The sequence below is a fragment of the Arxiozyma heterogenica genome (genome assembly GCF_036370985.1).
Source record: "Arxiozyma heterogenica strain weizmannii chromosome Unknown scaffold_27, whole genome shotgun sequence".
Taxonomy (NCBI): Eukaryota; Fungi; Ascomycota; class Saccharomycetes; order Saccharomycetales; family Saccharomycetaceae; genus Arxiozyma; species Arxiozyma heterogenica.
The window spans coordinates 522,756-548,170 of record NW_027042680.1 but is presented as its reverse complement, the minus strand read 5'-3'; the positions used below and the strand labels follow the sequence as shown (position 1 = coordinate 548,170).

The window sequence follows — 25,415 nt, the reverse complement described above, 5'->3', positions numbered from 1 at the left end:
TAATGTTCTTCAAAAAGGGAAATCGCCTCAAGTTTTTTATTTTTATTTTCTTGTTTGGTAAAGGGATGAAAAAAAAAAAAGCTAAGAAAAAGAAATTTTTGCCAAATGGTATATTCAGTAAAATAAGGAAAGATTTGTAGTGTATCAAAATAAAGAGAAAGAGATAGAGACAGAGATACAGGTATAGAGAGAGAATGTGTATACTGGTTTGCATTTTGACGTGTTTGTGTAGCATCACAGAGGATTAAATTTAGTTGAGAGTTGATTTGCAACTGAAGAAAATATTTTTTATCCTTTAATAGAATACCGGTGGTGTTGGTGTACCTCCCACTAACACATATTTAATATTCTGAAATAAAATAAACAATTATAAGTAGATCAAAAGCATCAATCACGTAGATAGTACTATTAAACTTTTATTCTTTTATCCTTTTTTTTTCTATAGTTGTTTATAGTTATGTTAAGGATACAGACAAAATTATTTTCTACTTCCACCATCAGATTAGTTGCAGTTTCAAAGAATGCTGCAGCTTCTAAGGGGAAAGCAAAACCTCAGGGCTACTCCAAAGCTTCCTCGAACTATGTAAAGCCTACTTCAAAGAGAATTACTTCCACTACGTTATACAAGAATTGGGTTGATACAATGCATACTGCAAGATTGAATAAAAATGCTAAAGAGATCACTTTACCTATCTTTAACTCTATCAAGATTGATCAATCAATAAACAAGGTTTGTGATTTTTCAACAAATCAATTAAAATGTTTACACCATCTTGGTTCTTTTAAAAAAAATCAATACAGAGAGTTATTCTCTAAACCCTCTTCTTTAATAAGAAGGGAGTCCATAGGGAAATTAATTCAAAATATATCTAATAGCAATGGTAACAATTCAAATAGAATAATCATTACTGGTGAGCCTGGTGTAGGAAAAAGCACTCTACTGGCACAATTACATGCTTATGCTGTTGAATCTAAATATTTGATCATCAATATCCCTTACCCTGAATTATTTCTTAACGGTAGAAATGATTTCTTTTGGGATGAAAATCTAAAATCCTATGTTCAACCAATGTATTTGAAAAAACTATTGTCCAAGATCCTAAAGGCCAATGAACACCAATTATTATCAGCAATTAGTCTACAAAGTGACTATAAATTCTCTTTCACTACATTAACTGGTGTCCAAGAGATCGTTTTACAAAAGGATAACCATACTTTATTGGATTTATTGAAATGCAAGGTTAACCCAAGCCTACGTGGTACTCAATTCAAAATATTCCTTGATGAAATTTATTCACAGATTGAGATCCCGGTATTGTTCACTGTAGATAATGTCTCACGTCTATTAACATCTTCCTATACCGCATATAGAGATACAGAGAATAGATTGATACCAACGTTGAAATTCCAAATTGCAAGTACTATCATGAATATTGTTAGTGGTAAAATACCTTTCAAGAATCCACAAAGTTCATTTGTAGCAGCCATCTCTGGTGTGGATCGCACTAATAGAACCTTGCCAGTCGGACTGAATAAATTGGAAGAAGATGTATACATTAGGCAATATCATTACGATCCAGTCTACGCTAATCTCTTGAAGCAAGGTGACGTTAAAGAATTTCATTTATCAAAGATGAATAAAGATGAGGTTAAACTGTTGTTAGATTATTATTCTCAATGCGATATCTTGCCTATCAGAGATATACAGGATAAAGATACAGAAAAGCTAGTGGATGAAAAATTCTTTATTAGTGGAAATGGTAATCCAAGAGAATTATTGAAAAGTATTACCTTGGCCTATAGATAAACAAAATTGAAATCTTGAAGATAAGAAATAAAAAAAAAAGAGCATTTATAAAAAATCAAGCTGTCTATATACATACGTTACGTATAGTCTATTTTATTCCATGTAAATATTATTATTCATTTGAATGTAATAATTCGAATATGTACGAAAAGATATAAAAAGGATTTATGTTTGTGTGTTTAGATTGACAGTAAAAAATACTCACTGGAAAAGATTTAAACACACTTTTGATAATATCAAAAAAAAAAAAAAAAAGAAGATGCCATTACATACATATAACATTATAAACCCAATAAAATATACATTAATAATAATAAAATAGTTTTGAAAAATCTTACATACATACATATAGATATATATAATTTGATTAATTTATGTATGAGCTTCCGTATTAAAGTGAATATCAAAACTATTCGTCAAACCAGTCGTCATCGTCGTCAACATACTGTGGTTTATTTTCAGTAAATATTTGTTGCTGTGAGGTTACTGGTGGGTTCTGATTTTGGGTTTGGTAATTTGTCCTGTTTATAGATGTTTTACTTGATTGTTGATGATAGTTTTGTTTGATATTTCTCTTGTCGTCTTCCTTTCTTTTATTCCATAAAGATTTTATGTCAGATACAAATCCGCCTAAATCTTCTATACTAACGTTGTCATTAATACTTTCCAACACTTTTTGAACCACTGAAACATGGTTTCCATTCAATTTGTCGTCTCTAAACCTTAATAATTTCCACATACCACTATCTGGATCTTTCGTACATTCTACGATTCTGCCATTTAATGGTTCTTCTAGGTTTTTTAGTTCTTGCCATTTTTGATCATCAATGTCTAACTCAGCAAATTTTTTATACGTTTTTTCTAATATCTCTAATTCCTTATTATCAAATGGTTTTTCAAAATTTGTGATTTTTGTGTTGACATCAGACCCACCTAACCACACATACAATGCAAAAGTTGGTTTCACATCGTAATTATAATACCACCTGTTAGGATCCCTCTTTGGTACTGAGGTGTCTTCCACCAGAGGAATCTCTAATATCAGTTTAAAATCTATTGAATTCTCTTGTTCTGGTTTCCATTTCAATAAAAGAGAATCTTTACCTCCAATTGTATAATGTGTTCTTACTGGTGTAAAAATTAATCCATCTGACATGTGTGGTAATTTAGATAGAGAATTGGCTACTTTAATTAAGTCATAACTGAAATCCATATGTTTCATAGATAATTTAAATGGAAAAGTGTTACATTTGCCTGGATAAAAAGATCTAAGATCATAATATGGTTTAAAAAATTCTTTACCTAAATGTGCTAATCTCGAACTTGTGGGTGACTGAATTAAGCTTCGTCCGTTTATTGCTAAACAATCAAACATCAAATATCTTAATTCTTGGATTTTAGTCATTGGGTTTTTTTGGATCACTAATTCACCATCTATTAAAGTACCATTTTGTAAACTTTCTAATAACTCTTCCTTTTTCTTATGAGGCAAACGAGGGAATCTGAAACCATTAACCAAATAATAATTATTTTCTCTATCTATCATGAAACAACCTTGTTCTCCGGTAATTGGATTTAAGACAATGAACATCAATGCACGTAAACCATCAGTCTTTTCACATACATAATAATCTTGTGTTTTCAATTTCTCTTCTATATCGGAATGTTGAAATGATACGGGTTGCGAACCAGGAAATGTTTTGGAAGGTTTAGGCGAATTTAGTAACTTGCATAGCATCATTTTTAGGTCCTGAGTGACATTTCCTGGCTGGAGTATACCAGGAATCTCTGGCGATATTCTGGATTCCATTTTTTTGGCTCTGGTTTATTTTTCTATATACTTTCTCTCAAATTTAATGTATACACGAATATATTCGTATATTTTTCTTTGTCTATCTACGTTCAAATATAATTAAGAATATTTAACTAATACCTAAATCGTAATTAACCATTGCTGTATATATTTGATATCTTAGCAAACTTCTCTATACTTTTGTTGGGGAAGTTTACTTTTTCTTTAATGAAATTTATTACAGTTTGGCAAAAGAGTGAAAACGTTTAGAAAAATAAACTGGAAGTGAAATGGCTTCACGATTAGTAGAGGTATGCTAAGCTACTAAAGGAAAAACTTTACAAAAAGCGAAGGTAACGTTTAAGACATAAATGTATACATACATACATACATATATATATATATATATAGAAGATTATTAGTAAAAAGAAGGCTAAGGATCTACAATTGATTACTTAATTAGTTCCACAATTTTGTTTAGCTTTAGTTAGAAGTCAAGAAAATAAATTTAGGGTATATTATGGTGGATAGCATAACCCGCCCACATTTGAAGAGAAGAGCTACATCTAAATCCATTAATTATATAGAAGACGATCCAGATTCTGACTATATGACTGATTCTGACAGGCAAAATAATAGCCCTGAGGAATATATTGCTGAAACTCCAAAGAAAAGAAAAAGATCGAAGGGTATCCCCGAATCTAAACCTAATTCTGTTTCAAATTCTAATTATAGTTCTAATTCTGATTCTAGTCAAGCTATTGACGGGAGCATTAATGGTTCATCCAACTCAAATGGATCGAATAAAAAATTTAAATATCAGAGCTTTTTACAGGATAAGAATACACAATGGAATTTAATACCCTTATTACCTCCATCATATAGAAAGACTAGTAAATTTTCAAATGTATTAGATTTAGATGAAGCATTTGTCGACATTAAAGCCCAAATTGTTTATAATACAGAGGCTATTCTTTTAGAAAGGGACGAAAGCATATATATGGTCTCTGAACCTCCAGGTGAACCTTATTATATTGGTAGAATTGTAGAATTTTTACCTAAACCTGAATTTACAAATGAAATATTAGAAGCTAAAGGCAAAGTTACTAAATTTCCGGCTAGATTCTTTAATGTCAAAATGAACTGGTATTATAGACCTAGAGATATCAAGGAGGATATTACCACTTTTAATTCTAGACAAGTTTATGCTTCTTTACATGAAGATATTTGTCCTATTCATTCGTATAGAGGGAAATGTACAGTAGTACACAAAGATGAATTAACAGATGTGTTACCTAATGAAAGAGAAGCAATTATGAGATCAAATGTCTTTTACTTTGATTCTCTATTTGACAGATATACACGTCAATACTATAAAGTATATGCTACTGGAAAGTTACTGAACAATTTTTCTAGTATACCCTCCTTTCTTTATGCATTAGAGAAAAAGTACAGATATGTTTTTGCTGAAGAAGATTATCCTTTTTTAAAAGTTTTGAATAAATATGTTTTCAAAGATTATAAAAGTGACCCCAAGAATAGTGATCACTTCAGGGATACTTGTGATGATACTAATGCTCATGATAATAATGAGGATAATAAATGTAGTAAAACTTGGGATAAGAGATGTCATGAATGTCATGAATGGTGTATATCTGATAATTCTTTAGAATGTGATGATTGTGGTAGTACAATTCATTTGTATTGTATGGATCCTCCTTTGTCTAAAAAATTTAGGAAGAGTATAGTATGGATTTGTTCAATTTGTGTTAAAAAACAATCTAATTCACTTGAAGATAAAAATCTTTTAGAAATGCAATTACAAGATCTGAAAAATTTCAATCAAAGTTGTAGGGACACTATTGATAAAAAATCTGCTCAATTTATAAGTAAGTCGTTTGGTAAAGGAACTGAAAAATTTTGGTTCCAATATGTTGGTTGTCATATGATCTCATATTTAGTAGATATCTTCGATGATAATGTATATCTTCCGTATCCTTTTAAATTATCAAGAATAGGAGAAAGGTATCAATGGAATGGATGTTATAAAAGCCAGATGGCCACTTTACCGGCAAATAAATCTAGTGATAACGAAAACGATAGCAGAATTAGAGGAACGGATGATAGTGCAGAGTTGTTATGGGTTATGGATAAAAGCAAGATTTCGGATACAGATTTAGATCAATATATCGAAAAATGTAAAAATGACATTGCTCCACTTGTAGATTTGGAACCTACTAATTGTAATTTCCTCGATTTTATAACTAAATCTCTATTTGATAACAAGTATGATATAGAAAAGGCATACCTTGAATGTATGAAAACTATATCAAGACCTATTTTACATGAACCAACTTTTACTGCAGAAGATATTAAAAGATTTGAAGATGCAGTTGGTAAACATGGTAGTGAACTGAGACCAGTGTGGAAGAACGTTGGTACACAATCGATGCCAATGATCGTTCGATTTTACTATAATTGGAAAAAGACAGAAAGAGGTATGAAAGTTAGAGGTAAAAAGAAAGTGTTTAATAATAAGAAACCAAATAGATATGATCATATTGAAAAGGACGATAATAATATGACAGTTTTGAGAAAACCTTCAAGTATGGAGACTGGTGTAGTTCCAATGTTAAGCAAAAATAACGAAATAGATGATATCGAAATGCGTTATATGGATGATTCTTCATTTGATACAGACAAAGTAGCATATATGGACAAAACTTTTCACTGTTTATTCTGTAATGTCGATTATTCACCTATGTGGTACAAAGTTACTGGTGGTTCTGATGATAAGAATATTAAAAAGAGGATCCAGGTGGGAGTAACCGAAAAGTGGTCTACTAATAAGACGTTGAAAGTAGATAAAATTGGAGCATTGTGTATTAGATGTGCACGTCTATGGAGAAGATATGCTGTTGACTGGATACATCCACTTGATGTTCTCAAAAGAATGCATGGAGGTTGTGTTTCAAGTTATAATAATGCGTTAGGGAAAATATTAGAGGAGAATAATATTAACAAACTCACATTATCTCCAGAACGTGCAAAAATGAAAAATTTGGAGTGGGAGTTAATTCAAGATGCAGAATTAATTATTAGGCAAAGATGGGAAATTATGAAAGATTATCGCAAATTTCAACATATGAAAAGGCAATCAATGACCTTCCATGGTATTCTTACTAGAACTATAAGAAGACCATATAATAAATATCTCTATACTCCAGAAAAGTTGCATGCTGATTTAACTTCTTTTATAGCAGAAAGATGTGATCCAAATTTTCGGATCCCAGGCATTGAATTTTTTGGTAATACCCCAGGACCTCAATTGTCTACCAAAAATAATAATGGGGATAGCAAAGATCATGATGCAGTACAGCATCCATTGAATGATGATAATAACCTGAAACAAATTACCCATGAAGTAATAAAGAAAACAATACGTCAAAAAAATGAAAGGTCTGATATAGTAGTTACATTTGACACGGAAGATATCAAAGGATTCAAAATTACTGTTGATAATAAATTCAAGAGTGTGGGGTTAAATGATAAAATTGTTGATATGCTTTTGGATGATTCTGAAAATATACCAGAACAAATTATAAAGCAGCTACGAAAGGAATCATCCTCGTTACCTGTTAAAAATGATCTTCTAAATGTATCATTAAATGATTATGAGATCCCAGATCATTACACAAAGTTTATTACAGAAAAAGATACTTTTAAACAACTTGAAGGTTATAATATTATGGCTGCTTTACAAACAAAGGCATATCCTAATTTAGTTACTGTTTTGCAAGACGCAGTCACTGGCTATGTACCAAAATGTGGAGTTTGTTCGGAGATGGTATCTATCCCTTCAAATAGTATAACATGTTCTAACTGTGGTATTACCAGTCATAAGTCATGTTACGGTAAATTATTCATTACTGCAGAGAATACAGATAGTTGGTTATGTGATGTTTGTTCTAATAAGAAAAATCCAATAATCTCGATAGTGTATAGATGCTGTTTGTGCTATGAAGGTTCAAGACAATTAGAACGTAATGTTAATTTTATCTCTTCACTAAATTTGGTTTTGAAGCCAACTAGTGACGGTAGATGGTGCCATATTACGTGCTCATTATTTAATCCTATTATTAGATATGGAAATCCAGAAAGTTTTGAACCAGCTATTAATATTGATAAGGCAGCTTGGGAAGGATGTAATCATCAATGCAGCATATGTAACCGTAATGGTGGTGGTCTTGTCCAGTGTGACAAGTGTCTGGAATATTTCCACGCTTCATGTGCTCTGTTAAATAAAAACTTTAAGCTTTTATTCAAGAAGGAATTATTATTAGACACTTCAACACACCTAGATCAAACTATTATACATGATCAAAATGATAACTCAAAATACATATTGTCACCAGTAATAATTTGTAAGAAACACGAAGCCATAGACACTAATGAGGTAAAATATCTTGGTTTAACTTCAGAAATTAAAAACGGTTACTTAATTAGTATGTTTAGTAAAATTTTTAAGAGTGAAAGAACTAAGCATTTCATTTCTTCTAAATTTAATGAACTGAAGTTCAGTCTAAAAAACATGGAGAATTTAGAATTATCTGATGAGCATCAGAGTAAGCAAGAAAATGTTTACAGGATTAAAAAACAGAAAACGTGTAGATATTGCAATAAGAGTGATTCAATCTTTTGGTATGAACCAGATTTGTGTCATCGTTGTCATGTACTTAGAGTTTCAGGTGATGAGAATGTATTAGAAAGCAGCAAAAAATCTGAAATTAACACATTACTTCATAATATACCGGATGAAGTTAAGGATGACTTGTTAAAAGATATTGACTCAAGTGTAGTGCATCTAAAATGAATGTATGATCAAAATTGGTTTATATATCTATCAAGTATATAAGAAAATATGTTAGAGATTATGTATATTCACATTCTATATCAAGGTGATACACAAATTGAATATTTTTCTTTTTTTGGTTATGGTCCACCAATATATTATCGATAGATAACTTTGTGTGCATTATTATTTCTAATTTTATTTTCTTCTAGAACCACTTCGTTTTCCTTTATTAGCATTCTTTCTCAATTCAGAACCATATACTTCTATAGCAACTTTATTCTTCCAAGATAAAATAGAATCCAATTCTTTGAAATGTCTTGTATTAATTAAATTAGTCAAAATCTCTTGTCGTCTTGCCAACTTATTATTTCTTGATTTTCTGAGCTTCTGCTGTTCACTTTTAGCGATAACTCTACCACTTGTATTACGTTCCGATAGTAATTTTTTTTTCATATCCAGTAGAAAATCTCGTTCACTTTCTAGTTTGGATATAGCATTAAGAATCTTTCTCGTTTTGGAACCATCATCAAGATTCATGATTTGTTCAATAATACGTTCTAGTTTACTATCAATGTCTTCAATTGCATCATCTTCTTTATTGATATTCTCAATCGATGAGTCCTGATTATCAATATTGTTTAAATTTAATTCACTATTGGTTAGTTTGTAATCTTCTAGTTCTTCCATATATTGTAATTCCCTTTTTGATAACTCAGGATCAAAACAATTATTTCTAATTGCAATAACATCTCTCATGCGATTCAAGATAGGTTTCAATTGTCTCAATAAATCATGTTCTCTTCTTCCCCAACTATCTAGCCATTCGACAAAAGAATCCAAATATTCAGTATTATCTACACAATACCATTGATTACGGTCTAGAAGAAGACATTCTGGTGTTTCATCGATAATTTTACGTTGAATAGGAGTCAAAATAATAGATTTATTTGTTTGGCCCTCTCGAGACATCAACTCAACATCCTCCCCAGAAGTTGGATCATGATAACAATATGCTCCAGTTTCACTTCTATAAACACCAAAGGCCTTCTTTGTTGCAATGGAACTGCCTTCAAGTTTACGTATTTCCAGCCATTTATCAACTTGCTCATCATCTAATTTTAAGAAATTTCTGATACAGTATTTATTAGGACCTCGTATCCATAATCTTCCACTATGATATTCCTTTTCATCTTCGGAAAAGGGTCTATTTGGGATACCAGTTAAGTCAAACCAGAAATATCTATTACAGTATCTATCCATACCCAATGGTTTTAACCTTTGATAATCATTTTCCATTAACTTTTTATCTAATTTAGCTTTTTCTCCTTGTAATTCTCGTATCTGAGTTTCTTTAGCTTCATATTTTTCACGATTTTTTTCTTTATCTATCATAGCTAAAACTGCAGTCTCTGCTTTGATGTCTTTGAATATTTTAAATCTATCACTTCTAATATGCATACAAAGTTCCATAGAAGCTTCTATGGCATTTTTAATATCAGGAGAAAAATTTGATACAATATCCACTAGTATCCAAAGACAAGTTATTTTTTCCTCTAACGAGAAATTACGACAAAAATTCCTCCATAAAACTTTAGGAAGTTGTGTCATTGATACATCAGATGTTATTATAGTTTTTCTAAAATGCATTAAAAACTTTGTGTATTTAGGGATTGCTAAACTGTCTTCGAAGATACCTAATAGGATAATTAACCAATTTCCATTAGTGAATTGTCTTTTTGTTAACCTTTCAGTCCATTCTTGATTTCTAAAATTTAAGATTTTTTCCATAATATTAGAGAATTCCTCATCTGAATAAGAATTTTCATTATCAACATCATTATTATCATTTTTTTCATTTTCCTCGCTAAAGTGTGTATTATCAATCTCTTCTTGTTCTCTTTTGTTAGTGATTTCATTAGTTGCAGAATGCTTATGTATTATTCTTTTATCTTCATTTTTATTATCTTGTGATTGTTTTATCGAATCATTTGTATTTTGTGTACTGTTTGAATTAGATGGATTATCTAGTTTTGAATCTATATCTAGTTGTTCCATAGTTATTATATCCGCTGTGTCTGTTGATGATATTATTGTTGTTTTTGCTAAATTATGGATACCTTTAGGTGTGATTCCAAGTTCTTGTTCATCTATTGAAATTTGGTTATTTATCCAATTTTCCATAATTACTATTTTCCAATCACCATTTTCGTCAATAAATAATCTTAATAGTGCAACAAAAATTTCAATAATGAGACTAGAACCGTTAGAATTAAAATTATCTATGATATCATCAGTGGCAGGTTCTTCTTTTAATATTGAATAACTTAGATCATTATCTAAAACATTCTTTTCTTCAATAAATTGTCTAATTCTAGAATTTCTTTGCCATTGACTAAATTCAGTTTTGTTATCTTCTATTGCTGTCTGATTTGATTTTGGATTCATTAAAGTAACTTCTACTAATTCACCTTGTAATTCAAATGGGTCAGTTGCCTTTAACGATGCTACCAATTGATCGAAATTGAAGTATGAGATGCATAAAACTTTATTGAATGTACTTACGAATTGATAGATTTGAAGTAATTGATCGAAATTTGTTAATGTTAATTTATTTAAATTTTTGTCATTCATAAGTGGGATACATTCCAGATAATTATTATAAGAAGAGAGATTGGATAAATAAAACTTGGGTTTTTCACGGTATGGGATATCCATATCAGTTACAATACTTCTGATAACAATTGGGGTCGAGGCCTCAGGGGCAGTTGAAGACGCTCTTACATCATTATCAGTCTCGTTTATCTGAACAGTTTTATTGTCATTTGTTTTCCTCCTTTTATTTTGTTTGTGAGAGTTCGTGTCATTAATATTTGAACTTGATGTGGAAGTGGATGCTGTGGCTATTGGTGTTGTTGTTTCATTATTGGATTTATTTTTCCTTTTCTTAGAACTCTTTGTCTTTTTAGAGGTTTCTGTATCAGATTTATCAACGATATTATCTTCACTCTTTATTGTTACATTTGAAAAATCATTAGATTTATTAGTATTACTGTCGCTGTTACTATTGTCTATTTGATTTGTATTAGCAATTTGTTCTTCTTTTGGTTCTTTAGATTTGTGGGATTTTTTAGCCTTAGTGGCTTTTGAAAAAGATGAAGAAGAAGAAGAAGATGATGATGATGATGATGACGATGAAGTTATATTATTATTAGAGTTTTTAACAATTTCATCATCTTTAAATGGTAATAAGTCGATGGGCCAATCCATTGTCAAACCGTACATTTGTAAATACTCAGGCTTAACGCACCAAGGAGCACCCATTTTCGAAGATGCTCTCTGTAAGGTAATTTTGAAGAAACATTTAATCAGATGTTTTGTGAAAGTGGATCTATCTCTATAAATTTGTGATTCATCTGCTACGAAAGATTTATTTGAATTTGACACTGAAGAGTCATCATCTTCTACAAGCATATACTTTGCGTGGCCTGGAGTAATGATTTCTTTTGTTACAGGATCAATAATCGGATTAAACTGAACTTTTTCTTTTATTATATAAGTTTTCTGGTGGTTAGATGTGGTCGTGTTAGTGGTAGATGAATTTTCGGGCAAAATGGAAGAAGAAGGTGGAAAGGGAGTAGGTGTATTTTGTTTTGATGTCTCTTCACTTATATTATTATCTTTAGGTTTTCTTAGGTACACAATTTCACCAGGGAAAAAATTTGATTTAAATTTTGAATAAACGTTTTCGATTAAGGCATCTAGTCTTCTGATTCTATTAAAATGTAAATATCTAGCGACAGGTTCTCTTAATTTTAAGGGAAATTTGTCTTCTACGAGTTTAAATTGAGATTCTTCACTATTTAAGGCTTGAAAGAATGTAAGACATGAAGCACCTGTGATTTCACATGTAAAATGGTGTCTTGTATAAAAATCCATTCTATCTAAATATTCTTCATAAGTAAAAAACCATTCACCAGTTTCATTTATATACCATACAGGTATATCCAGATTTACTGGCAGAGGCCTAGGGTCAGGTAATATGATTGGTTTTCTTTTATATAAAACCATAATAATTGGATAATTATACCAAAAAAGAGGGAAATAGATTTATAGTTGCGGCCAAAGAAAAGTGTTGTTGAAGAGGAGGTGTAGGGAAATAACAAAAAAAAAAAGAAAAAATGAATATAGATTATTAAGAAAAGAAATAAAGTATAGAAAAGGTACAATGTTTAGTTATTTTTTTTTTAAAAGAAAAAAAAAAGTTGTTATTATATTTATGTTTGGATATATGTATATATGTATAATAATTTTCTAAAAAAAGTTTGTTTTGTTTTGTTTTATTTTCTTTTAAACTCAATAACACATTGTAAATGTGGATTATGTTAAATGTAGTATAACATGTATTAGCTAAAGCATGTATTCAGATTAGATAATTATAAACTGAATATGAAATTGTTGTTAATACTATATACCGATATCGTATCGAATATAAAATATAAATAAAAAAAATAAAAAAATTTTTTTGAATTTTTTATTTATTTATTTATTTATTTATTTATTGATTTTTTATTTTTTTTTGGGAAATAATAACTGTATTACAGAAAATAAGAAAAAGAAAGAAAGAAAGAAAAAAGAAAAAAAAAAGAGACAAGCTATTGTTTGTATTGTCTTTTTCTTACGAAAACAAAGGAAAGATTATAAATTTTTGTTTCTCTGTTATTGTTGATTGTTTATTGTTAATGTTGGTGATTTCCCTTTTGGGTAATGGTAGAGCACATACAAGATGAAAATAAGGGTACACAACCCCAATAAACCACGCCAAACAACCCTAGTAACAATAACAGTAACAATAACAGTAGCAACAACAATAACAGCAAATAGCGTGGATATAATACAAAACATAATACAAAACATAAAAGACTCTCTGTTGTTTCCGTTTTTTGAGAGATTTGTTTTCTCGACTGTCATCAAAGAATCGAATAGTAAAAGTAAGCCTAATAGGTTTATTGGTCAAGTGGGTAAGTTTAAATATATATGAAGTGTAATCCTAATATAGAATATTTCGAATCATATATATAGATATGCAGATATATAGACATTGGTTTGTATATGTTCATACTTATAGATTAGTTTGTGGTAACAAATGATGAATGCATATATAAAGAAAATGACACTTCTTTTTCTTATTTCTTTTTTTTTTCCTTTTCAATGTTTAATGGGTATTGTCATCTTATAATTATTGTAATAGAAATAGTAGCACTTACTAGTAACATCTGTAAGTATTTAGTGCTTTATCTCTGTTTTTTTCTTTCTTCATGGACTGTAGAAAATATAATAATGAAAAAAAAAAAAATAATAAAAAACAATGGAATGAAAAAAAAAAATAAAAAATTGAAATTGAAATTGAAAAAGTTGGTGAATATAAACTTACAAAATATCTTGCATATCTTAGCATACATAGTTTTGTTTATCTAGTTTTATCAAATACTTCTTGTATGACATAAGGAAAAGCTAAAATAAAATTAACTGACCTTTCAAGAAAGTGAAAAAAAATAAAAAAAAAAAAAAAAAAAAAGAAAAAGAACAGGAAAAAAGGTAATTACCATAAAGTGTTGTTGTTAATCATGTTGTTGATATTATCACATTTGCAGATATGTTCTTCATCTTATAAATTTCCTCAATTATGCAGATTTTACACTATTGCAAGTAAACAAAAATGGTTGAAAAGACAAAAAAATGATCATTTCACGAGAGAAGCCAGAGTCCAAAACTTAAGATCTCGGGCAGCGTTCAAATTAAAGGAAATTGATGATAAATTTAAACTTTTCAAATCTGATAAAATTCAAAATGTACTTGATCTAGGTTTTGCACCAGGTTCATGGTCTGAAGTAGCTAGGCAACGATGTCATGCAAGATCAATGATCATAGGTGTAGACATCTTACCGTGTGAACCTCCCAAAGGTGTAAGTAGTCTACAAGCAAACATCTTATCAACGAAAACACAGGATTTAATTAGATTGTATTTTAATAAACATAGTAGGTTAGATTATATTTTGAATGATGTTGATAATATTCATAAAGATCATGGATTTCTAAAACCAAGGTTGCCCGCAGATATTGTGGATCCGGAGTTTGAGCATGAGTTGAAAGATGAAGAAGAGTATAGAGAAGTGTTTTCTCCAGATGTCGATATCTCCTCACATGATAACCAACAACCTATTGATGTAATTTTAAGTGATATGTATGTACCGTTCCCCAGATTGACTGGTTTCACGAATAATCTTACTAATTTACCATATATTAGGCTTATGAATACCTCGGGAGTAGCCATTCGAGACCATCTGTTATCTGTTGATCTTTGTGATGCTGCTTTGGTAACTGCCATTGATTTATTAAAAGTTAATGGTTCCTTTGTCTGTAAACTGTATACAGGGAAAGAAGATAAATTATTCGAACATAGACTAAAGCGTGTATTCAAAGTGGTGCAAAGGTTTAAACCTGTATCCTCAAGACTTGAATCTAAGGAGATTTATTTTGTTGCATTGAAAAAAAGATCAGATGTAGATAAATTTAAAGTTTTCGATTAAGTTGACCATAATCACTCTTTTTTTTTTTTTTCTTCTTTTTCCTATTTTCTTCTCAGACATATATATATGTGTGTGTGGTGTGTTTAATTACGCATTGTTTACTAAGTAATTTATTATTATCGTTTGTAGATATATATTTTATATGAACTTTAGTTATTATTATATACACTGATATAATTTATATAAATGAAGTCTTTTATCCTTTTTTTTTTTTTTAATTCTTATTTTCTCTAATCTGTCTTTTCTTGTGAAGGTGTAGGTTCCTTATTACTAGTATCTTGAAATACGTCTTCTTCATTTTCTTCTCTTGTGTCTTCTTGTTTTATTGGTACTGTGTTCTCTTCCTTTTCAGTTGGTTTTTCTTCTTCTTTAGTTGGTTCTATTTCAGTTGCATTTGTAGAAGATATTTCTTCATTTTTTTCTTCAGTCTTTTCTTGATCACTATTAACTTCAGAATCAATGGCAATTAAGGGCTCATCATTACGATAAATTTCAGGGAAATCAGAACTTTCTCCAGGAACCTCAATTCTATCGGCAATTTCTTTTTTATCATCTAAAATTAATTTATCTTTCCATTGTTTAACAATCTCCTTTATGTCATCATTAGGTAAACCGTACGTTAAAGAAAATATAGCAGCTTCACTATATCTTTCAGACTTAAATAGTAATTTTTTAGCAGCAACTAAATCACCTGCTGCCCAATAAGAATTGAATGCTAGATTATACTTACCTAGATTCTCCGCATCATCACCTAATTGGACTAGAGCATCTTTATCATTAAATGAAGAATATAATAAAAATAAGGATTCTAGATCATGCGCCTTAATATAGGATTCAATAGCTAATTTGAAATTGAATTTTTGTAATGCTGAATCTCCAAGTGATCTCCATTTAAGTTCATTGTCATTTTTATCCAATAAATCACATGCTAACTGTAACTGACCAAGTTTTATTGCAAGATCAAATTTTTGGTCATTATCTGGAGATACTTTTAATGCATCTTCATAGAGCTCTTGTCCTTCCAAAAATCTTGCAATTTTAGTTAAAGAATCTTTATCTTGAATTGTCGGTAATACACTACTCTTAGCTTCTTCTAATTCACCTCTTAGAACAAGGGTTTGGAATTCAAGGACTGCTAAAGATACTTTGTGAGCATAGACATGTACTTCTCTGTCAGCCAAGTATACCTTGCCGTCACGGGTCAAATATCCTAGTAAATACATTTCTTTTGTATAATGGGAAAGGTTATATGTCTTTCCACCAACAAAATAATTTAATCTATTAGTAGAGGTAGTGAAAATGAAAACATCACCTACCCATTTACCAGATGTTATTGGTTCATTTAATTCATATAACACATCAAAGGCCTCTTCAATTCCTTCATCTTCATCAACCTCATCAGTAGAAATTGCCTCAGTGTATAAGTCTTTGTTAAAAAGTAAGACATATGCACTTGCTTCTTCACTGGAACGATTCTCTTTACCATTGATAATCATTACTAGATCACCATTATCAGACCAGATAACATCATGGGCATTTACATCAATTCTTCTCACTAAGGTACCAGATTCCCAATCAAAGAAATAGATGAAGCCATCTGATTTAGCACTTAATAAGGCACCACCAAATAATTTATCAATCTTATAAGATAATGGGACTGACCAAGATGTAATTTCTTTGAAGTTTTTGTAATATTTAATAACACCTGATTCATCGATTAAAGCATAGCTATTGGAGTCAGGGCCCCAGACAAAATCCAAACATTTACCGAAAGCTTTATTTCTCCAAGCTAAGGCTGTATAGATAACATACTCACCATCACCAACCACTGTAACAAATCTACCATTTGGAGAGTGTGATAATGTTTGTGGGAAAATATCAACTGTTCCTAATTCTTTAGTTTGTAATAGTAAAGGTTCATCTTGTTCAACATCTTCACTTCCTCTAATGACTGCAGTGAAAATATCGTTGGCAGTAGCATTTTTACCACCAGCCCAAACTAATTTCCCTACTGGATCTAAAGATAAAGCTGGAACATCGTTACCTAGAGATAATACAGTAAATCCATTATCGAACCCTGCAATAATATAGTTCTTCTTGCCGGTGGGGTGGGTAGCGATACACCAACTTCTTTCTAAACCCAAATTCAAAGTCTTTTCAACTTTATAAGTAGATGAATTCCAAATTTTTAAAGTTCCATCTTCAGAACCAGATATTATGATTGGTAAAGATGGATGGAATACAGCAAATGACACATTAGCAACATGGCCTTCCAAAGTTGCGACACAAGACTTGGTTTGATAATCCCATACTTTAATTGTTAAATCATCAGATGATGTAATTAAATATGGCTTATCTGGCAAAGGATAATAATCAACATAATTCACACCTTTTTCTTGACCTGTGTGTAGAGTAAAGTTTGGAGAGGATTGTCCTAAAGACCAAACTTTGACAGTACGATCTAAACATGCAGAGGCAAAAGTACTTGGATCCTTTGGATTAAACACGACACACATGACAAAGTGGTCATGACCTTCAAAAGTTTGTTCCAATTTCCAATCTTTTTCCCAATTCCACAATTTGACAGTTAAATCATCACTACCAGAAAGAACGTATGGTTTTGTAGGATGGACAGCAATTGAACGAATGTAATCAGGATGGGCTTCAAAATCAGTAATTTTTTCGCCTGTATTGTAGTTATAGACTCTGATTCTAAAATCGTCTGAGCCTAAAATAATCCAGTTCTTTCTAGCAATAAATCTACCTGCTCTTACTGGAGTCTCTGTAACTTGAATAGATTTCACAGATTGTTGAGTTTCATAATTCCATATTTCAACTTTACCAGAGTAAAGGGTAACCAAGACCCATGGTTCAGTTGGATGAAAATCAACCCCTTTCACCCTATCAGTCCTATTGCTAAAAGTTTTTTTGATATCGAACTTCATAGTTTAATCTGAGTTCGTTACAAATGTGATAGCTACAAATTGTTGCTTGGATGACTCTATGATTTAAATTACTTGAGAACAGAGAGAACAATAAGCACAACAATAAAGGTGGGAGAGAACACAAATCGCTTCCTATTATTTTCTTGCGTTCCTTCTTTGAATCTCTCGAAGTATTAACAAATTAATCAATTGACTTAATCGTTGTATAAACAGCAAGTATTGATCCTATAGACACGGAATATTTATTTATTTGATCAAGTCCATATTTGGTACCTTTGGTGTCTACAAATATTTTCAACTTGTTGTTCTTTTTTATTATATTTTTGTTTTCCAGAATTAGAGAAAACTTTACCCGAAGATCACTTTGAACGGATATGATATTAGAGTCAAAAAAAAAAAAAAGAGTCTAGGATATGTACCAAAAGGCTTGAATATAGGATAGAGGATCTTAATTATCCTATAGATTCAAATATAAACTGATTTAGCATGGCGCTGTATATTAAAGAAAAGAAATTATCATTACACTATTATCATATTGTGTGAAAGTAAGTTATAACAGTAAAAGTCGGATTGAAACATGATGAAATTGAGAATGCACCATTTATGGACATATGTATATTTTTGTGTATGTTTGTATATAGAACTGTAGCTAAATATTCAGAATGCAGAAAACATATATATCTATATAGGAATAAATAAAACTAATGGTATCAATCAGTTAAAAGTTACAGGATAGTATTATTAGGAATAGATAAAAAAAAAAAATACCATGATGGGAATATATGTCAAATGTTAAAAGATATTTTAAAAAGAACACGATAATATAAGGATGAAAATCATGTAGAAATGGCATTATTAAGTAGAAATAAATCTTGATTATTGTATTTTTGTAATAATTAAACAAAAACGGATCACTTGATGAAATTATTGACCATATCATATTATATTTTCTGAAATATGGTTATTTTGACTGTTAAATGGATTCAATATGTTGTTATTATGGGATAAGATGTCATTTGTTTGATCAATTCCCATTTCACCATGGAAACTAGTGTTGTTATCAGTATTATCATCAGTGGTGATATTTTCATGAGAATTTGGATTTAAGGGTATACTAGTGGATTCAGAATGGAATGGGTAACTTATCTCTCTTTCCATTGGTGTAACACTAGAGTTAGGGATATTTACATAGTTTTGGTGTTCTTCATCAGCAATAAATGGTGATTTCTCATTGGCATGTGGTGAACTTTCTAGAATAAATGGTGAAAGCTTGTTTGATTTTTCCATTGTTCCTGAAGAACTCGTGATTATATCATTATCTTCATTAAAAGTATCTTCCCAATGGTCATCATGTTCCCTTGCCACTTGGCCCAACGCAGCTAACTCTTGTAATGCAGTCTTTTCAGTATTCTTGCCAGATTTATTATCTTGATCAATATCGTATTTAAGGATATGAGTCATTTCAGAGGTAACATTACGTCTTTGGAAAGATGTTCTATCGTCTTTAGCTGGTTTGAATCTTAAATCAGGGTTCTTGGAGAAGATAATCATGCCAGTGAATGTTAAAATCATCATTAATAAAACAAATGAAAATGCTGCATTCAAGATAAAGAAAATCCAGCCCATAACAGCTGAGACTGTGTATGGTTGGCCAAACAAATCTGAGAAGAAAAGGAATAAAAAGGAATTCACCAATGTGACTATGCTAATAAGGATATTGATAATATTTGTTGGTTTATCTAAATATGGCATATAACGAATAATAGCGATGGAGTAAGCCAAATCTAGGATAAAAATAGCCAAAGCTTGTGTCTTTCCTGAGCCTTGTGCAAACCCAATAAATAGCGATTTTAGAAGAACATAAGAAAGTAAAACAACATTCCACCAATAATATGGTGCACTAAACATGGTGTAAAAAAACCCATATTTATGCAAGATAAAATCATCCCCGTATAATAGAGCGGCAGGATTGTTATACTGCTGGATAGATTTTCTTGCAAAAAATATCGTTCTAAAACTTGACCAAGCCATTAAGCCAATAGATAGAATTAAGAAAAGACATGCAATCACAATCACTGCGGCAGAGTCCCTTTCGGTAAATTCCCAAAAGCTTAAGATTGTTAATTGAGTGAATCCAATATAGATATATCTTAATAAAGCACCCTTTAGAATAATTTTCCAATTCAGTCTAAATTCACGAAACTTTGTGTTTGATAACCAACCCAATCGAACAGATAAATCAATGGAATATTTTACAACAATAATGAATCCAGCAAGTACATAGCCACATAAAACAAAGAACGTAAAACCAGTGGCAACTATTGATGTATCTTCGATACCCATAGCATATCCTAACCTCCTAATACCTCTGAAAATAATAGTATTTCTATTACCATAGAGGACGTTTATGGTTCTTTTTAGTAAGTCCATAGTATAGTCAAGAGATCTCTGAGTTAGAACAGACTTAGTAGTGGATGTCATATACAATGACGATGTACCACCAGTGGAATCAATGTACCAACGGAAAATCTTTTGCATAAAGTCCACTTTGATTAATCCCATTGACCATGCTAAATTTTCTGCCCAGGATGCAGCAATTGGTGGGACTCTATGAACGTGTTCCATTGCTACGACTACAACAGATTGAAAATAAAGGAAAAGAGACATGGTGTTAGCAGAGATATGTGAGGCAGCAGTAGAATTACCAAAGGTTGACAATAATGCTGATAGCAATAACCCGATACCAGCAACAACAGCAGTAGCCCATTTGACACCAGTTTGAGATACAGTTTTTCCGTTAGAGAAAAACACCTGAATACATGCTAAATAATCTGTTGTATTTACGGAATGGACATTGACTTTTACATAAGCATCGATGTCAGGTACTTCGTATGCTATATTTGGGATTTCATCTATTAAATCCTTAGAGATATATTCAATAGATTCGATTTGTATTCTCCCTGGGTGAACAGGACAAAATTGTTTCCAATTGATTTCACAAAGATCAACATTTTTTGTAATAATTTTGAACCCATACGCATAAACGTCTATATCTGCATAAATAAATGAGTCTATTTCTGTCGTTAAATCTAAATTATAGTGTAGAGATCCATCATCAGGATTAAATTTAACATCAAAACTATCAGAAGTTAACAACGAGTTTTCCATACAGGAAACCAACGAGGTGGCCATAAGCGATCGTTTGGCCAATATATTTTGGAATATTGTAAAAAGTATAAATATGTAGCATATAAAGTTATTTTTAAAGGATATCATTATCGATATTAATAATAATAATTATAATAATAATAATATATGAAAAAATGTTATACCTTAACCTGATTTATTTTGAAGTCGGAGTTTATTCCTTTATCCTTATGTGAATATATTCAATAATTTTATGGGAATCTCAGCCAGAGTACGGTGACTTGTTTTGTTTTAAAATGTGAACAAATACCTGTGTATACGTTTATATATAGTGTGTTGATTAAATTTGTTTAGCTGGATATGCAACGTAAATGTGACCTGCTACTATTAACATGGATGGATATGTTTCTTTTCGAAAGAAAGGAAAGAAAGGAGTTTTTCGACAATTATAGTGGACATAAAAAGAAAAAAAGAAAGAAAGAAACAGTGCAAATTAGGGAAACAATAAAAAAAGGAGAGAGAGAAACAAAAAAAGAAACGATAGGTAGGAGAGAAAGAAAAAAGCACTTAAATAATAAATAAATAAATAAATAAATAAAAGCGGGGGAGGTGGAGACCTGCAGAAACTCAAATTTTTGATAAAATTATTCTTTTGGTATAATTTTATGTATATGCATGAAAATAAGTTTCTCCATTTTGTTTTTTTTTTTTTTTTTTTTTTGCATGCAGCAAAATATATCAGACATTGTGATGATTCAAAAGTGTAATTGGAATAACAAGATAATCGATTGTTTGAAATTATTATGTTGTTAATCAATTAATATTAAATTCTTTTTCTTCGAAAATAAAGAAAAAAAAAAGAACTCTTCTGCTCTTGACACTGCCGGATTATTGGTTTTCTAATATTTATTTTATCTTTGGTAAATTTGAAAGACTAAGAAAGGAAATGGAGCATTTTAAGCGAAAATTGTTATCATATAATTATTGTTTTTTACTAGTATTGGTGATATCTTAAAAGTGATTTTTCAAGCTTTAAGTTATTTATTCTTTTCCTTATACTCCAAATATTGTAGTTAATGGTTGAAAAAGCTAGAGAAACAAGAAAAACAAGGAAATAGAGTTTTTTTATACAAACTGATCTTTTTTATTTTTTATCTGATTTTAAGACAATTTTTATTATTTTTTTTTTACTCTCGAATTTTATGCTTCAGTACTAAAATATATCTTCTTAATAGAATTATTAATACAAAATGATAAGGGTTATGATATTGTAAGACAGATTTCAGCTTAGGTACAATGGGTTTTGGTTATTATCTTTCAAAAAATTTAATAATGAATTTATGTACATATTATCTAGGCTCTCTGAATAGGAATTAGGGTATACATAAAATATTATCATATATGGTATCATGTAAATATTTAGATGTAAATATATACATATATATTCACGTATATTATTTTATTTAGAAATTGACTAAATTATTAATGGAAGTATAGAGAAAAGTTCTAACATAAACCCTGGCCATTTAAATGCAGCATTAGGAGCTGAAGCTTCATACTGTGACAATGTTACCGTATTTAATCTACCACTTGTCCTTGTAGTTTGGGGAGAGGCGTTTAATGACTCTTGAGTTACAATCACTTTTGCAATATTTATCATATTTTCAGTCGATGAACCTGAAGCTTCATACTGTGAGAATGTTATTATATTTGACCTGCTATTTGATATTGCGGCTTGGGAAGATACATATAGCGACTCTTGACTAACAGTAGCCGTCTTTTGAGTGTTTATTATTGTACCAGTTGATAAATCTGCTTCAGTTTCGCCCCTATTTATTCGAGATATTGATTCAGTCTTGACAGTATTCTAAATACTATCACTGGAAGTTTCTACGTTTTTTGTGGTTGCAATATTCTTTTTAAAAGATTCCGACATTCTAAAATATGATAACAAGGATTCTGTAGATATTGTTGATGAGTTTCTATAATATCTTCTTAGACTTGTAGTAACCACATCTGGAGTCATCACAACTACAATATCAATTGGACTGCTACTACCATTGGAATCGGTTGTGTACAAGGTGTAGATAGAGACAGTAGAAGTAGTCTTCAATAAACCAGGAATGTATGTAGTTGTTGCTGCTACCGAGATCTGAGTTGTCACATAATAGACAACGACAACTTTTTCATTATAAGAATGAATTGCTGATGTGCTTAAACTTGTGGAAGTAGTTGTAGCCCCACTTAAACTTAATAACGCAGCATTCTTCGTAGAGGTTATCGATGTGTATGCTGTAAGTCCACTGTATGTAAAAAATATAGATGAGTAACTACTGGAATTTTTTTCTGAAAAGCTGTATATACTGCTATCTATAGTATTGTCTATAGTACCATTTGGCAGATATATTGAAACATTTAGCATTCCTCTTACTTAGAAATTAGCGTACTCAATCCTAAAAGGATAATAGTAATCCTTTCTCATATAGAACGGGCCTGGAATTTTATTTACACCAGAACCTGTAAGACTAAATTTCTTAGCTATGAAATTTTTATGTTGATTACCACAATCAAATGCAACACCAGCGCCTACGAGAATTGTAGCACTATCATTTAGTTTAGTGGTTATGGTATAAATACCCGTAAGTAGAGCTTTATAATAACCAGTAATTTCCATTAGAAAAGGAGAGAGAGGAACACCTTTGAATCAATAAGGATGATCATCTAGTGATTCGCCTGTATCCCACGCTAGATCCAAAACACCACCAATTTTACCTTCATATCTTGGATGATGTGTGCCACCAAGCAGAATAAAGTCATAAAAACTAACGGCAGCCCCAACAGTACCATTCTTTGGAACTGTACATGCGGTTGTTGCAAAAGCCGCTATAGCAAGTTCCAAATATACCAGCAAACCTTATATTATGGCAAAAATTTGTTTATAATGCAGTAACACATTTTACTACTAAAATTGAAAAGATATGATTATATCAAAAAAAAAAAGTGAAGATATCTTAATCGTTAAATAAAAAAATATTTTAATTTTAGAAGTAATATATGAATATATTATAGTTTATTCAGTGAACTGTTTTTGTTTTTCTTGCTATCTGTTCTTGTATTTTAAAGAAAGGTTAGTTTTGATGAAACATGTCAAAAAGGGTGCAGGATCATGCTCACAAAATAATTGCTTGGAGACGATACTTTTCTATATTTAAAGAATCACGCATAGAGTTTGTAGTTCATGGCATAATATAGGTTGTTGAAATTATCTTTTTTTTGAGGATTTGCCTCCTTGCAATAGAAATTTTAAAGATTGTTACTATTTGATCAATAAAAAGTGTCAATGCAGAAAAATAATTGAGAAGATAATAAAAGCACTTGTTTTATTATGTAGTATGCAAGATTAATTGTGACATATCTTATGAAAATGTCGGTACGATATGGATTGACAAAATGTATGTTTTTCATTTTGAAAGAAATAGATTTTTTTTTGTTTGAAAAAAGCGATCTATAAAATATTAATATTACTAAAAGACAAATTTTTTTTCTTGGCTTTTTTTTATAATTGTCGAATTTGCAGGAAAGCATTAGATCTATTTTTATGTTGGGATTTTCCAATTGTCCAATCTTTAAGAAAGAAGATTGGAAAAGTGGAGGACCGTCTGAAAAAATCTAGGGCTTCAAATTTAATTTTCACAAAAGGGCGCATGTATAAAGCTGACATAAAATTGTTTAGGTTAAAAGCTGTATTCTGTTTTTTTTTCAATGATCATAGTTGCTTGGAACTGGGATTTGTACAGGGTGTCTTGAAATCATCTATTTACCTGGATTTCATGTAGGGTCTAGGCTAAGTAAATGGTATCAAGATAATTCAAACAATAATTTTGTGTCTTTACCTTGAGATCTAGTTGATAGTGGGCATTTAACAAGTAGGTGAAAAGAATAAAGTATTAAAACAAAAAATAACTGAGTGTAGTCATTGTATTTTTTATATCTTTAGTAAAATAATAGTAAGGGTTTGTAACCTGGTCACAATAGAATAGTTGGTGCCGATATTACTCTTGTTTATCTTTGTAATATTTGATAATGTTTATGTAATTGTCTATAGATCACGGTTATTATTTCGTTCAAAGTGGTCTTATTAGGGTTCAGACAATTAAGATATGGACATATGTTAATTTATAATAGGGCTTATAATAAAATTTTTAAAACTTTTTTTCAGGGGTTCATTTTTTTTAACGGCCTGTTGAAAATAGATGGACTTTTTACTTTAAGAATATTACTG

The 25,415-nt window shown here is 30.5% G+C and overlaps 8 protein-coding genes across 8 annotated transcripts; 3 read left to right on the top strand and 5 right to left on the bottom strand.

Moving 5' to 3' along the window:
* Positions 1-457: 457 nt before the first annotated feature.
* On the top strand, positions 458-1,807 carry RSM23 (mitochondrial 37S ribosomal protein mS29 RSM23; the record flags this gene model as incomplete). Its single annotated transcript, XM_064859883.1, has 1 exon — positions 458-1,807. One exon carries the CDS (start codon positions 458-460, stop codon positions 1,805-1,807), a length of 1,350 nt encoding a protein of 449 aa, XP_064713256.1.
* A 409-nt stretch (positions 1,808-2,216) lies between these two features.
* On the bottom strand, positions 2,217-3,617 carry CEG1 (mRNA guanylyltransferase; the record flags this gene model as incomplete). The annotated part of the gene is made up of 1 exon (XM_064859882.1): positions 2,217-3,617. One exon carries the CDS (start codon positions 3,615-3,617, stop codon positions 2,217-2,219), a length of 1,401 nt encoding a protein of 466 aa, XP_064713255.1.
* A 502-nt stretch (positions 3,618-4,119) lies between these two features.
* On the top strand, positions 4,120-8,472 carry SNT2 (DNA-binding E3 ubiquitin-protein ligase SNT2; the record flags this gene model as incomplete). Its single annotated transcript, XM_064859881.1, has 1 exon — positions 4,120-8,472. The coding sequence occupies one exon, from the start codon at positions 4,120-4,122 to the stop codon at positions 8,470-8,472; it is 4,353 nt and encodes a 1,450-aa protein (XP_064713254.1).
* A 177-nt stretch (positions 8,473-8,649) lies between these two features.
* ITC1 (Itc1p) lies at positions 8,650-12,522 on the bottom strand (the record flags this gene model as incomplete). The annotated part of the gene is made up of 1 exon (XM_064859880.1): positions 8,650-12,522. One exon carries the CDS (start codon positions 12,520-12,522, stop codon positions 8,650-8,652), a length of 3,873 nt encoding a protein of 1,290 aa, XP_064713253.1.
* Positions 12,523-14,078: 1,556 nt separating this feature from the next.
* On the top strand, positions 14,079-15,041 carry MRM2 (21S rRNA (uridine2791-2'-O) methyltransferase; the record flags this gene model as incomplete). Its single annotated transcript, XM_064859879.1, has 1 exon — positions 14,079-15,041. One exon carries the CDS (start codon positions 14,079-14,081, stop codon positions 15,039-15,041), a length of 963 nt encoding a protein of 320 aa, XP_064713252.1.
* Positions 15,042-15,271: 230 nt separating this feature from the next.
* On the bottom strand, positions 15,272-17,986 carry SEC27 (coatomer subunit beta'; the record flags this gene model as incomplete). The annotated part of the gene is made up of 1 exon (XM_064859878.1): positions 15,272-17,986. The coding sequence occupies one exon, from the start codon at positions 17,984-17,986 to the stop codon at positions 15,272-15,274; it is 2,715 nt and encodes a 904-aa protein (XP_064713251.1).
* A 936-nt stretch (positions 17,987-18,922) lies between these two features.
* Positions 18,923-21,262, bottom strand: FLC3 (putative flavin adenine dinucleotide transporter; the record flags this gene model as incomplete). The annotated part of the gene is made up of 1 exon (XM_064859877.1): positions 18,923-21,262. The coding sequence occupies one exon, from the start codon at positions 21,260-21,262 to the stop codon at positions 18,923-18,925; it is 2,340 nt and encodes a 779-aa protein (XP_064713250.1).
* A 1,738-nt stretch (positions 21,263-23,000) lies between these two features.
* Positions 23,001-23,555, bottom strand: PWA37_003346 (uncharacterized protein; the record flags this gene model as incomplete). The annotated part of the gene is made up of 1 exon (XM_064859876.1): positions 23,001-23,555. One exon carries the CDS (start codon positions 23,553-23,555, stop codon positions 23,001-23,003), a length of 555 nt encoding a protein of 184 aa, XP_064713249.1.
* Between the last annotated feature and the right edge of the window lie 1,860 nt (positions 23,556-25,415).